The sequence below is a fragment of the Engraulis encrasicolus genome, chromosome 10 (assembly GCF_034702125.1).
Source record: "Engraulis encrasicolus isolate BLACKSEA-1 chromosome 10, IST_EnEncr_1.0, whole genome shotgun sequence".
NCBI classification, from domain to species: Eukaryota; Metazoa; Chordata; class Actinopteri; order Clupeiformes; family Engraulidae; genus Engraulis; species Engraulis encrasicolus.
This window is the reverse complement of record NC_085866.1, coordinates 5,272,089-5,287,088: the sequence shown is the minus strand read 5'-3', so window position 1 is coordinate 5,287,088 and position 15,000 is coordinate 5,272,089. Positions and strand designations below refer to the sequence as shown.

Below are 15,000 nucleotides of genomic sequence, written 5' to 3'. Positions count from 1 at the left end.
GAGAGAGAGACTTTGCCAATATTAGAATTAGACAAAGCTGATTATCTTGAGTTTCTCTGTAACGTACCACAAACGGCTATATTTGGCACAACTACACGGACGGAGAGCAAATAATTAAATACATAATGAAGCAAATGTACAAATAAATGAAATATATATATATATTAATTTCCCCACTAAAAATAACAACATATCCTGCGCAGAAGGTGAGCATGGGCGGCTTAATGCGTTAATGCGACACTGGAGGTGAGCTGTGCTGTGTCCATCTCTGCTCTCGGGCATCACGCACCCAGGGGATGGACATGGTTGTGGACAGCTTTAGTGCTCTCATCACACACCGTCTCCTGGGCAATGAAACACTGTATAGGCGACATCTACATCCGCGCATTTTTCCTAACCTAAGTAGCCTATATAAAACGTGTTCTCTGTGAGCCAAAAGTTCCGTGCCATATAAACAAACCGTTACGCGCAAATCCCAGCGAGATGTGCCACGTTCTGAATTTTTCGAAACACACCCCGATGTGTGTTTACAGACGAACAGCCCTATATTGTGTACATCTCTGTTACAGGGTTTGAATAATTTATATCAACTAACGATTGCACTAGACTCGCAATCTGAGCTATAGGCAAATCTGTGGCTATGTTGTCCAATGGTCATCCTGGAAAGATTTGCTGCATCCACCTAGGTAGCCACCACAGTGCTTTCCATGTTTGTCACATGTACAGTACACAGAGGGCAATAGCTTCCTTTATATTTAATAAGTGCACCCAAGACACGACATATAACGTGCGTCCTATAGAGCAGAGATGTACGCATTTCTCTACTGGTGATGCGGTACTTTCTGGGCAGCTAATTCAGAGCCGCAGAGCTCACGGGTGACTGCTTATGACAAGAGTTTATAGTTCTGTGACTCTTCATTAGAGTCCTGCTACAGTACATTCTCCCAAAGCGTCTCCCTTTACCGCGTAGAAACAAGGCGAGATGATGAGCGCAGGCACAAACACGAGGAAAAACTCTTGCAATCAAAGAATAAATATCGAAATGGCGTTTAGACAAGCCTACCTGGTTTACGGTATCCATCTTAGCCGCCCTCGAGTAGATAAGAGGATCACAGGAGTGGAGGGAGGTAGGCGTGACATCCGGAACAGCCCGGGACGCTGCTACCCCCCTTGGGGGAGGGAGGGCGTGAGGTGGTGAGGGATGGAGAGCACCACACCAGCCTGCAGTTACAGATTAAACTTAAGTTTGGGTCAAATTATGTAATACTCAGGGTTGTTTGGTGCATCCTGCACAGAGAGAGTTGCATGTTGTAGGCTACTGTTGCGTGAGGCAAAGGATGAGCTTTATTTGCACTGGAAGGACAGGTGCATTGCTAAGTCACAATACAAATAAACCTAGTCTTAATCAGAAATAGTGCGCTGCCAAAACTGTATGCCTACTTAATATTATTGAACACATTCTTGCACATGCGCGCATCCGCGGCCAGTTTTAAATCGGTGTGTACACTTCTCTGGTGTACATGATAGGACTGAACTGAACTGCACTTTATTGGATCTCTGCGGGTAACAACAGGCCAGTGATTGGCCAATCGAGTTCGGCTCTCTGTGGTTGGTTCGGTACTTTGACATCAGTCGCGCTTTATTATGTATCAATTATGATTGAATTTCCTGGAAAATTGTGCCCCGCGTTGCGCACATAGGCCATATAAATCAGTATAGGCCTACTAATTCACTGGAAAGTACCCGGGGAATGGATGGAATGGAAGAGTGCAGATTAATGTGGTAATAGCCATCCACCAAATCACACTTAAAACAGATGTTATTATGTAACTGGGTGTTTGGGCGTTTTTTCCCGAGCTCACTGAAATAGTAGGCACTAGGCAGGCTACATTGAACATTGGCAAATAGCCTGAATACTAAAACACTGTATTTTGGAAACAGTAGCCTATTTGTGGTCATTGCACGCATTAGGCCAATTTCATGTGTGATCATTATATTTAAAGGTTTCATGTAAGAAAAGTGCAATTTTTTCAGTCATAATGAATATTTTTATGGTGGTGGTAAGTATTCATGAAAAAGGTAACATTAATGAATGGGAAGCATGAATTCTGGAAATAAACAACTAAAAATCTCACACAGTGTCCCTTTAATATGCTGTGCAATAATGTGCATGATGTAATGTAATGAGGACCCAATCCTGGGCCCCTCGTCTCCCTGGGCCCGAGACAACTGACCCCTTTGCACTCGCACCCCCCACCCCGTCAGCTTCCCTGATACTGTCCTGTGCATTGTCCTGTACTGTGGATCTATCCGCTGCCTGACACCTTCATTCCCCCAGGATTAGTTAATATTACACTACTCTACTCTCTACTCCAAGCTTTCCTTTACTCCTGATCTACGTACAGTATGTAGCAACTCACTCACCATTACAACCAGAGTCACACACATCATATTCATCACCCATAAGAAAACACTCACCTGATATTAACACCACGCATTCACCAATAATCAGCTGACTCAAACAAAGGCGTAGGTCAGAGGGCTTCGGCGGTCTGTTTTGTAGTGCGAAGGTGCTCTTTGGTTAGACGTAACTTAGAGATGTATGATGAAATCCAAGGCACTCTTCGTCTTCATTAAAAAGCTTTTAATTAAATGTAGCTAGTTCATATTTGAACATTAAAATTTGCCAACATGTTTCGGCCAAACATTGGCCTTCATCAGGGTTTTAAAAGAGTTCAAACTTCCCCCCACTTCCCTTTATGCTTTTTGCATAAAGGGTCACACACATTATATTCATCACCCATAAGATAACACTCATCACCTGATATTAACACCGCACATTTCACCAATAATCAGCTGACTCATACAGAAATAGCTGGTCATGTGAGGATCTCCAGCCTCACGAGTGCGGGAAGAGATTCACACATCAGCTCCTAATCAACACCATTTCTCCTTCTGTAATTCCTCACTTTCACTCTGCCAAATTGTGTTGTGGTTGCAGTTATTGTCTACTCATTTTGCTTACAGGCATTAACTGGATTGTACTTACTGTACCACAGAGCTCTGAACAATTACCATGTCATACCTTAAGTTACTATGGCCTAGTAGCCTCTTACTGCAGATGGGGGCGCCGGCGACCCTATTTACTTGCTGAAAATGCTTACCTACATCATAACAACAATGCTATGACGTTACATAGAGCCATAGCGCTGCGCTAAGGGGTTAATAGGCATACTGCACCTGTTATGTGTCTGATATGGGGGTCAGCTCTATGTTCCCACAGCCCATTGGTCCCACAGCCCAAATGGTCCCAGCTTATTCCTGCTGCTCCATGTTCCCCCAGTTTTAAGAAATTATTCAAATATAAGCCCTATGCTCTACAACTCCATGTTCCCACATTTCCAAGTAAACTAAGAGAGCAGATAGGCCTAAAAATAATGTTAAAAATCTTAGTGATGTGGGACCAATGGGCTGTGGGACCAATGGGCTGTGGGAACATAGACACGCTCCCCTGATATGGAAGCATGTCTTTTACGGTCATATGGCCAGCAAGGCATACACAACAGCTCAGTGGCTCTTAAATTTTATTTCTTAACCCCTTTAGCGCAGAGCCTATCTTATAACCTTACTGTCACCAAAATCATAATGGCTGTCTTAATCTGTTTCTTAAGGCTCTCTGTACTGTCATAGCAATGTTGTTATGATGTAGCTGAGTGTTCTCAGGAACTAGTGAATAGCCCGCCGGCAAGGCAACCCCGTCTGCAGTAAGAGCCAGGCTACAGCACCCCTTACCTGTGCCTGCAACTAGCGTCCACCTCCTCCGACACAAACTCTTGTTATGAGTCATGCCCACAGTTTTAGGTAGTTAACCTGCCGTCTGCTGACACATACAGTACAGTACAGTAAGGAGCCCCATAAGAGGGACAGAGGAGTGCCCACCTGTCTCTGCCATCCCATCCACCCATCCACCCACTGTGTTGCCATGGTAAACGCTGGTTGGCGGGGAGTGCTGTGTTGCCATGGTAAATACTGGTTGGCGGGTGGGGGCTGTGTTGCCATGGTAAACGCTGGTTGGCAGGGGGTCTGCCTCCATGAGGTGCTAATTAAAGAGTATTCACATCAGTAATCTCCTCAACAGGCACACACACCCACACACATACGCATAGGCGCACACACACACAGACATACATACGCATACACACACACAAAAACGCACACACACACACCCACACACATACGCATAGGTGCACACACACACAGACATACATACGCATACACACACACGCACACACACACACCCACACACATACGCATAGGCGCACACACACACAGACATACATACGCATACACACACATACACAGACACACACACACACCGCAGCGTTCTCCTCCATAGTCCTGAAAGTGATTTCCATCTACAGCAGATATCTGAGAAATTTACACATCTTTACACATCTTGGCTAAGACGAGGTATTATTCTGTATGGAAAAATATGGAGTAATATCTAAGAATTAAATTAGTGGCAAGATCGTCAGAAAAAGAAAACTTTATTACACACACATGATACAATCACAATGACAAACCTGACCTACAGTTGATCATACTTCCTCCTCCCTCAGAAAAACCCACACAAACAAAAATACATCATACCATCCTGATATTACACCTAATCTCATTTACTTTTTCATTATTCTGACACAACATATAAGGATATTGAGATGTTCATATGCAGTATTCACAATAGGAAGTTTACACATGATCCGATTTCCATAGTGTATGTCTGTCTGAATAGTCGGGGTAAACCTAAAGGATGAGGTTGCCCATTTGCACAGGAGTATATAAAAGAGAGTTGTAGTGGGAGGGACTGAGAGTAGGGCAGCTGTGTTGGGGTGTACAAAAATGGGAAATAGAACAGAGCAATACAACACCACAGAAACAGTGTAAAACTTTCAGTAAAAACATTCAGTAAATCATTTACATTATCTACACCACTGTTCCCTGTTAACTTATCAAGAGTATACCCGTGTTTTTAAGTTCAAGCAAGTCTCAGAGTTTTGCTACATTGCAGTAATATAAAAGATGTAGTCAACTAAATTAGCTTTTAAAAAAATCAGTTTACGTGTTTTGTATCATTGAATTGCATCTTCGACACTCCCATTTTGAATCAAAGTTACTCACCACTTTCCTCAGTCTTCACTCCTTTTAACCTGATGCCCTTTCCTTAATATTCACAAGTCAGGCCACTACAGTCCACTACAATGTACTGATATCTGTTTTAAGTGTATGAACTACAGTGCCGTGGCTACTGCAGAATGCATAATATGGCATGAGGATATCTTTAAAGGCTATTTCATGTGGGGCGGACAAAAGAGGTGATTCGTAGTGTTGTATTAAGACTCCTCCTCCCTCCACCAGACTGCTTACCAACCCCTTTGCACAACCTGTCTTTCCCCAGGACACGTTCCCAAAAATTACAGCAGGAGCCCAACATTAGAACATGGATTCATCATTGTGGAGCACGAAAACATTGCGCACTGGAAAAGATGTTTTGTCTTTTTTCCCCCCTGATGTTCATTCTAAGCTTTCCAAATGTTATTTTTTTAAAATAAAGATCAGTGAAGCTTTTCCCCAATATGCACTGTTCATCAGCAGAGTGGAAGCAATGCCATTACCAAGCAATACCATTGCCTCTTGTTGAACCAGAGCATCTGAGAGTCTTTCTCCTTCACAGAGTGATTGCACAAATGCCAAGTTCATCAGTTCAGTTTCCTGGTGAGTTCTCCCCATCCTCTGAAAGGAAAAGATGAAGGTCCGAAACACTGTTTGATGCTCCCAAATATAAAGTTTATTTGGAGGCATCGAACAGTGCTGCAGTGCGGACCTTCATCTTTTCCTTTCAGTTCTCTTCTGTTTTGTCCAGCACCTGTGCTACTGATGTGCACGGCGCACTCTCTGACTGTAGTGAGTTCTCCTTATCTGCACCAGTTCCCAACGTCTCAGTAGGTGATGACACAGTTCATCTCGTCGGCTAGCTCTTCCTCGAAGCGTAGCGTCTGTCCGGTGCGGCCGCGGGTCAGCAGGTCGGTCGCCGCGTTCTCCATCTCGTCCACGGTCATGTGACACGCCTCTGCGATCTCGCGCTTGGCAAAGTTCACAAACTTTGGGTCCTTGGCGTACAGGCCCAGGCCCTCGTTAAGAAGAATCTGCAAGAGACAGACAGAGTAGGGCTGTAAGTAATAATCGAAATGTATTGATATATCGCGATGTCATCTGACGATTGAATCGAATCGCATCGTATGGTATCGTGGGGCATTCTTAAGTATAGAAAATAATCGAATCACTGGACCCTGCCCAAAGCCCTAGCTCCATAACATAATAGAAGTGGAAAAGTAATTGAAAAAAAGTCAAATCGAAACATATTGTATCGTATCGTGGAGCATTCTGAAGTATCGAAAACAATCAAATCTCATCCAATAATAAGATATCGATATTGAATCGAAACGTCATGGAGGCTGTGGTTTAGACCCTTAGACAGGGGAGCTTCGTTGGGAAGCTAGTGGTCAAATATGTGATGCCGCCGTGTAAAACTGGCAGCCTTCTTGCCAATGTAATCATTTCCTGCTAACATAATAAGGCAACTCTCTTTTTAATGTCGGCAGGAAATTATTATGTTTGCCGGGCTATTACGTCTGAACTACACATTATTTAATGAAGTTACCTTGGTGGGAATTTATTACGTTGGTGGATCTTACATTGGTAAGTGGTTAGCCCCTTTGAGCAGAGCCTATGTTATAACCTTACTACTGTCACCAAAATTTTAATGGCTATGTCTTAATCTGTTACTTAAGGCTCTCGGTAATGTCATAGCAATGTTGATATGATGTAGTCGAGTATTTTCAGCAAAGAGTGAATAGGCCCGCTGCACAAATAGTGCATTCAGGCCGACTGAGAACCCTGCCGGTGCCCGTTCCCGCACCTAATTGCGAACCGGCCGTCGTGTTCACCAGAAAGTTGGTTCGCAATGCGAACTGCAAAATACTAGGTTTTTCTCCACGAACCATGACGACAGCGTGGCTGTCAGCAGGTTCTTCCGGCTAACACAGTCACGGGTGGTTTGTTAAAAGTCTTAGTGATGTGGGACCAATGGGCCTAAACAATTATGTTAAAAGTCTTAGTGATGTGGGACCAATGGGCCTAAACAATTGTGTTAAAAGTCTTAGTGAAGTGGGACCAATGGGCTGCGGGAACATAGACACGTTCTCTCCACCATAGACACGCTCCCGTTGGCACACTACGTACCGACTCCACCAGGTTGTCCGCACTGCCCTTCTCGACGAAGCCCTCGCTGGGCGGTGCCCGGAGGGTGCTGTAGGCGCGCGGGGCGGCGCCGGGCCCCTGCGTGATGGCGGCGGGGGTGCCTGTCCTCCAGCCGGCACGGGCCGTGGCGGGCAGGCTGGCGCTGCCGGTGGCGTCTGGGTTCCAGACGGTCTGGGTGGTGCCCCGGGCCTCGTCCACCAGGATCAGGGGGGCATAGAGCAGGCGGCCGCGGCGCTGCTCATTACCCGTGGCCCACGAGGCCGACGAGCCGCTGGACGCCGCGCTGTCCGGACGCCAGTCGTACCCGCCCTACAGGGGCACACATAGGACAGTTAGTACAGGCAAACAGGGGCACACATAGGAGAGTTAGTACAGGCCAGTCGTACCCGCCCTACAGGGGCACACTTAGGAGAGTTATTACAGGCTGGTTATAAAGACGCCAGTCATACAGGGACACATAGAGGATAGTTATTACAGGCTGGGCATGAAGACGCTAGTCGTACCCGCCCTACAGGGGCACACATAGAGGAGTTAGTACAGGCCAGTCATACAGGGGCACAAATAGGAGAGTTAGTACAGGCTGGTTATAAAGACGCCAGTCGTACCCACCCTACAGGGGCACACACACAGTAGGAGAGTGATTATAGGTACCCGCCCTACAGGGGCACACATAGGAGAGTTATTACAGCCCGGGCATAAAGACGCTAGTCGTACCCGCCCTACAGGCAGGCCGCCCTGGGGCCCCTTTCTACCTAGGCCCGGGACACCTAACCCCCCTTTGCTGTTTGTATAATTGTGAAAACCTATTAAAGTTTCCTAAAAAGGAAGTGGTCAGCACCTGACTGAGCTGTGGTCGAAGGCGTGTGTTCTGCTGGTAGGTGGCTGAAGGGGGCAGATCGTCATCCACCGTGCGACTCCTCAGACACTGGACGTTAAAGGAGGGCTTGCGGCCTGAAGGAGAATTGAAATCAAACATTTATCATCATGCTTCATTTCACCAGAACTTAAGATTCAATTGTAATGCACCTGAAAAGTTTTTAACAGATTAAACAAAAGATTAAGGAAGTAAATAAATAAAATGGCGATTCAGAGTTACTACATTTGCAGAATGTGACCTACCATTAAGAAAGACTAAAGGCAGAAACTGAAAAGAGGTCGAAATGAACTCGTAGCAAAATGAGGAAGCATACAAAAAGACACATACAGTTCCAAAGTTTTAAAAGATGGCCGAGTGAGTGTGGTGTACAGGGTTGCCAGATGAGACTGCTGATTGCCAGCCCAAAAAAAAGCACAAAACCCGACTGGAAACACTTAAAGTGATACTGTCCCATTTTTGGAAATAAGCTTATTTTACACCTTCCCTTGAGTTAAATAGTAGGGGTTTACCATTCTCATGCACTTTCTCATGTTTCCATAAATGTTCAGAAAAACCCGCCCAAATGCGCTTTTTGCCCACTTCTAACCGCAGACGGCCTTCCTAAGCAACGCAATTGGGCAGAAAACCGTCCAATTGGGCAACGACACTAATGATGTCACTACACCTGGAAGGTGGTGCAGAAACAAGAGCGGGAAAACGACAGGAAGAGGACACAGAAACCAGATCAAACAGGATGTGATGTCATTCCACCTGACTGATGTCTGACTTACCTCCTGGTGTCTGAGGTAGCCGTCGTCGTGACAGGAAGCTGTTGAACGCGTTGCCATTGGAGCCGTTAGCACTGTAGACGCTGGAGGCGTTGCTAGCGTAGCCATTGCCGTTGCCATAGCCGTTGCCATTGACGGGGTAGCCGCTGCCATTGACGGGGTAGCCGTTACCGTTGTAGCCGTTGACAGGGTAGCCGTTGGGGTGGTAGCCGTTACCCGGCATGGTCTGAGAGCCAGGGGGAGCGCCACCCATGCTGACCGGGGGCTGAGGGGAGTCAGCTGGGGTCCATGACCTGGATAGAAATAGAAATTAGTTAAAATGTAGAATGTTATCTAATTTTTAATTTAAAAATGTAGATTTAGTAGTTTTGGCGAACACTGAGATGTGGGGGGGGAACGCTATTTAACAATTAATCGATAAGGTCCATCAACTAACAATTAATGAATTAATCAATAATTTGCATAACTAGACAGGACGCAGCGGTGTCTCATCATTTAGTCTCAGATTTCAGCATCCGTAAGCAACATTGATCTGGTTTGTGTGTTACCACACTGACCAGTATTGTCCACTTCACATGACTTAAAATACGTCACTATTTCTCTTTCTCTTTCTCTCTCTCTCACTCTCACTCACACAGACACACACACACACACACACACACACACACACACACAGACACACACAGACACACAGACACACACACACACAGACACAGACACAGACACAGACACAGACACACACACACACACACACACACACAGACACACACACACACACACACAAACACACACACACACAGCCTGTCGGTACAGTATGTCTCTCTCCGCATCTCTCCTGCTTACCCGTCTGATGCGATGCTCTGTGCGTCGTCTGGGATGTACTGCTGTGGCTGGAGCTGAGCCATGCCTGGAGGCAGAGGTTGGCCGTAGGGCTGGGCAGCTGGGGGTTGGGCGTACTGCTGGGCTGGGGGGGCCTGCACATATTGTTGGCCTGGGGGGGCCTGGGCGTATTGCTGAACAGGGGGCTGTGCGTATTGTTGTACCGGGGCCTGGACATACTGCTGCTGGGGTACAGGCTGTGGTACTGCTTCAGGCTGCACGTATTGCTGAGGGGGCGGCTGTGCCACGGCTGCCTGTGGAGGAGACTGGGCGACGACCTGCGGTGGGGACTGCACAGCTACCTGCGGTGGAGACTGGACCACTGGCTGTGGTGGTGGCTGGGCCACGGGCTGAGGCTGCGGTGGGTAGGACACCCCTCCCCCGGGGGCGAGGGGCTCTGGGGTCGGGGCGGCGGGAGGGAGGGTGGGCTCCGGGGTGGGGGACATGGGCATGGGGGAGCAGGGGGGGATCTCTGGGGTGGGGCTCGGGATCGGGGCTGGGGAGTCCACCGCCTCCATCCTGTCAAAGATGGGAAAAAAGATTACATTAATTTGCATTCAGGGCTCTGAATTACTAGCCTGGCGACGCCATCCATGTACTCCACCCAAAGATTTTGGCTCCGCACATCGCCTGGCAAAAGCCTCGAGCTCGGTTCTCTCAGTGTTTAGCCAATCAGCAAACAGTTGACAGTGGTGACGTAGAACTCACCCGCGAGCTCCGTTACTGATTGGTTAAGGTAACTATATTCACACTTTCGTTTTGTTATTTGTATGCTTTTGCGACGCTATAACGTAACAGGCATGCTAGTGGAGCACAATATGGGTTTTGATTTGAGTTTGGAACTTCAATTAATTTAAATTATAGAGTAAGATCAGACCATCTCCCATCGTCCACGGAGACGGATTCTTCATGGCTTTTGCCAGACTGATTGACAGAGTCAACAGACGGCTATTCGCCCAGGCTACTGAATTACGGTAACACCAGCCGAAAGGCCAAATGCTGGTAAAATATCAGATTCGCTGGTGGAAAATACCAATTTACTAGCCACTTTGACCCATTATCGAGTGTGTGTGTTTGGCTATTGAGATCAGTATCTACTAGCCATTTTGCCTGGTGATGAAAAACCAAACGTTAATTTAGAGCCATCGGGTGTCTAGACCCGACACCCGGTCAATTGACCGAAACGTCGCAGCAAGTAAACGTTGCAAATGTGTGCGGGAGCTTTCTTGTCTCTAAGGCAGTGATTCCCAGCCAGGGGTACGTCGTGTACCCCTAGGGGTGCGCAAGCGTATTTCAGGGGGTACATGGAAAAACATCAATAAAAAACAATGGAGCGCATAGTCACGTTGGGCGAGAAGGGAGATATACTGTAGAGCATGAGTGAGGGGGTACTCATGGTACAACAAACAGGCTTTTAGTGGGTACACAAGAGAGAAAAGATTGAGAAACACTCAGAGAAGGATTAAGACGGCCTGGGGCTCCTAGGCTACAGGTTGCTGTGGGGCCCCCTGGAAGGCATATTTTGCAAAAAAAATTACATAGACAGTGTCATAATTACGAGGAATTGAAGATAATATGTCTGACAATTGTGGAGAGTATTAACAAGATTTAAAAAAATAATCTTTAATATTACATCTTGCCATAATTCTGCTATTTTGTACTTTTGGCCAATTAAGGGCCCCCTGGCAGGTGGGGGCCGCTAGGCTTCAGCCATATCTAGCCTGTGCGTTAATCCGGCCCTGGAAACACTGCTCTAAGAAAGTTCTCGCATGGCGACCCACCTGATGAGTGGCACGGATCTCTGCGGCTGCTCAATGACCACCTCGTCGCCCATGGACATTTACACTTCGCTGACAATTTTATCCAGAGCGACGCACAGTACAATTTTACTTGTAAATACAGGGTGTATTGGTTACAGTCCCCGGAGCAGTGTAGGGTTAAGTGCCTTGCTCAAGGGCAACTCAGCCATGGAGTAAGATAGGGAGCAATTCTGCTTGAAGAAGGTCAATAGACCGAAACGTCGCAGGTGGGACTGTGAACAGTGTGAACAGTGTGCTGGAGCTTTCTTGTCTGTAAAAAGGTATGTATGCAAGTGTATGTGTGTGATTTTGTGATGTTGTTCATACAACTGTATGTTTATGTGTGTTAATATAAGAAAGTGCTGGCGTGGCGACCCACCTGATGAGTGGTACGGATCTCTGCGGCTGCTCAATGACCACCTCGTCGCCCATGGACATGGAGGAGACGGGCCTGGACTCCACCTCCGCGAAGGCCTCCTCGATCATGCGGGCGCCCCCGGGGGGCATCTTGGCCATGCGGGGCAGCCCCTCCATGGACACGGCCGTCTCGTCGAACATGTTGGGCAGGGGAGTGCTGCCCGGGGTGGGGGTCATGGGGGCGTCGCTGAAGACACTGTCACTCTGTGGAGAAGGGAAGAGAGGACAGTCTTTTTTTCAGAAAGTGCGCTCAACTCCCAAATGTTTTTACAATCTCCGTCCATAGTAAAGAAGAAGGATCAAAGCACACTGGCGGACTTAGTTTTGCTGTTTTTTATTTAGGTGAACAACGCGTTTCGCATTGCGCTTCGTCAGGTTCACTTTGTCATTCCCATACCTCCCACAGGTGAAATAGGTGATATCACCTATCAATCACCTATTTCACCTGTGGGAGGTATGCGAATGACAAAGTGAACCTGACAAAGCGCAATGCGAAACGCATTGTTTATCTAAATGAAAAAACAGCAAAACTAAGTCCACCAGTGTGCGGTGATCCTTCTTCTTTACTATGGATTACTGATGACTGCACTTCACCAGCACCTGGAACCTGGCTGTGCATAGGAGTTCCAGTTTTTACAGTGTCCTTTGTGTGCAAGGCGAGCGAACAGTAAAGTTCATATTGAGTAGAAAAGCCACACTCCCGGCCGTGATTCTTGTGATACTGTCCCATTTTTGGAAATAAGCTTATTTTACACTTCCCCTTGGGTTAAATAATAGGCTTTTACCGTTCTCCTGTACTTCCAACCGTTTTCTAGTTATGGCAGTGCACATTTCACCTCCAAGCTAACAGTTAACATTGAGTCCTATGAGACCAGTTAGCCGCGAGCTGGTCTCATTGGGCTAAATGTTAACTGCTAGCATGGAGGTAAAATTTGCACTGCCATACCCAGAGAACGGTTGAAAGTACAGGAGAACAGTAAAACCCTATTATTTCACTCAAGGGGAGGTGTAAAATAAGCTTATTTCCAAAAATGGGACAGTATCACTTTAACTCTAGTGGGTTGCATGTCAAGAGAAGGGAGGACATGCAACCCACTAGAGTTAAAGTGATACTGTCCCATTTTTGGAAATAAGCTTATTTTACACCTCCCCTTGATATGCAGGATCTGATATCACCAAGTAATTACCTAGTTGTTCAGGATAAACAACAACATTTTCTCTCTCTCTCTCTCTCTCTCTCTCTCTCTCTCTGTCTCTCTCTCTCTCTCTCTCTCTCTCTCTCTCTCTCTCTCTCTCTCTCTCTCTCTCTCTCTCTCTCTCTCTCTCTCTCTCACTGGTTCGCATATTCACTCACAAATTAATTTACTCATTCACTCACTCACTCTTTCATTCTTTAATCACTCACTCACTCACTCACTCTCTCACTCACTCTACTACTTTTCCTTAAATCACTCACTCACACAATAATTCACTCACTCAATCACTCAACCTCTCTGTCTCTGTCTCTGTCTCTGTGTGTCTCTCTCTTACTCTCTCTCTCTCTCTCTCGCTCACTCCCTGGTTGACTGATTCACTCACTCATTCATTTACTTATTCAGTCACTCACCTTTCTGTTTTTCACTCACTCACTCACTCACTCACTCACTCACTCACTCACTCACTCACTCACTCACTCACTCACTCACTCTTCCATTCTTTAATCCCTCTCGCTCTCCCTCCCTCCCTCATAACTCTCTCCCTCCCTCCCTCCCTCCCTCCCTCATAACTCACCCTGAAGAATTCTCCTTCGTCCTCGGTGGTCTCGCCGTCGTATCCTTCTCCTCCCTCCTCGTCCATGCCCATCGCCATGCGCATCTCAGGGGCCAGATCCTGCAGCGTACGCAGACCAGCCTGGAGACAACACACACACATGAAGGCACACGCACACACACACGCACACACACACACGCACACACACACACACGCACGCACACACGCACACACACACACACAGCATGGTTAAAAGGGTTGCCATATTTCTTTACTCTACACCAGGGTAAATTTAAATTTAAATTTGCATACTATGTTTCTGCACAGCACCAGCCAGTGGTGGATCTATGATCTTTAAATATAACCTGAGGTAATTGCTTTTAAAAAAATCACATCTTGGCAGGGGTGCCAGATAGCCGGACTGTGAAACAGAATAATCATAAAATGAATGGCAAATTTCCTACACTGTGCACTGATGCTGTGAAATAGATTCACATCTAAGCTGCGTTGGGGGAGGTTTAGTATTAAATCCTAAGATAGTTGTTGTAAAATGATTTTTAGCACAGTTGGCAGTTTTGTACAACATGCACAAAGATAATGACTGTACATTTCCCCTCTGTTGCCAATTATCTTTATTGGACAGCTGGTTCATTAGCAAAGCTACTGATGGCTTAAGGCTCTAAAGTGGGCTCTCACATAACATGATGCAAATTCAACTCAGTAGTAACTAACACATAATCCCACATCCAAAGAAGGTTGTGTGTCTGTGTGTGTGTGTGTGTGTGTGTGTGTGTGTGTGTGTGTGTGTGTGTGTGTGTGTGTGTGTGTGTGTGTGTGTGCGCGCGCGTGAGTACGTGCCTGCGTGCGTGCGTGCGTGCCTGCGTGTGCGTGTGTGTATGTCGTGGCCTGAGCAATGCCGAAGGTTGTGTGTGTGTGTGTGTGTGTGTGCGTGCGTGCGTGCATGCGTGCGTGCGTGTGCGTGTGTGTATGTCACCTGTAGTGAGGCAGACTTGTCTTTGCCCTTCTTCTTCCTCTCCTTCTCCTTCCTCTTGCGGAACTTCTTGAAGTAGTCCTGGATCAGGAAGCTGGCGTAGAACTTTCCAGCAGTCACTTCCTCACCTTAGAAACAAGACATTTCCAGCTCAAGTTCAAGTTCAAGTTCAAGTTCAAGAGTTTAATTGCCATTTCAACAAAG

The 15,000-nt window shown here is 46.7% G+C and overlaps 1 protein-coding gene across 1 annotated transcript in view; it reads right to left on the bottom strand.

Moving 5' to 3' along the window:
• Nucleotides 1-5,365: 5,365 nt before the first annotated feature.
• The window catches only part of cacna1fa (calcium channel, voltage-dependent, L type, alpha 1F subunit a), a 66,808-nt gene continuing 57,173 nt past the window's right edge, over nt 5,366-15,000 (bottom strand). Inside the window, exons 41-48 of the mRNA XM_063207785.1 lie at nt 14,800-14,924; nt 13,827-13,946; nt 12,019-12,260; nt 9,805-10,359; nt 8,965-9,254; nt 8,156-8,268; nt 7,300-7,626; nt 5,366-6,203 (exon numbers count right to left, since the gene is read on the bottom strand). Coding sequence (XP_063063855.1) covers nt 5,997-6,203; nt 7,300-7,626; nt 8,156-8,268; nt 8,965-9,254; nt 9,805-10,359; nt 12,019-12,260; nt 13,827-13,946; nt 14,800-14,924 — 1,979 coding nt within the window. The 3' untranslated portion in view covers nt 5,366-5,996. The remainder of the gene's footprint in view (nt 6,204-7,299; nt 7,627-8,155; nt 8,269-8,964; nt 9,255-9,804; nt 10,360-12,018; nt 12,261-13,826; nt 13,947-14,799; nt 14,925-15,000) is intronic.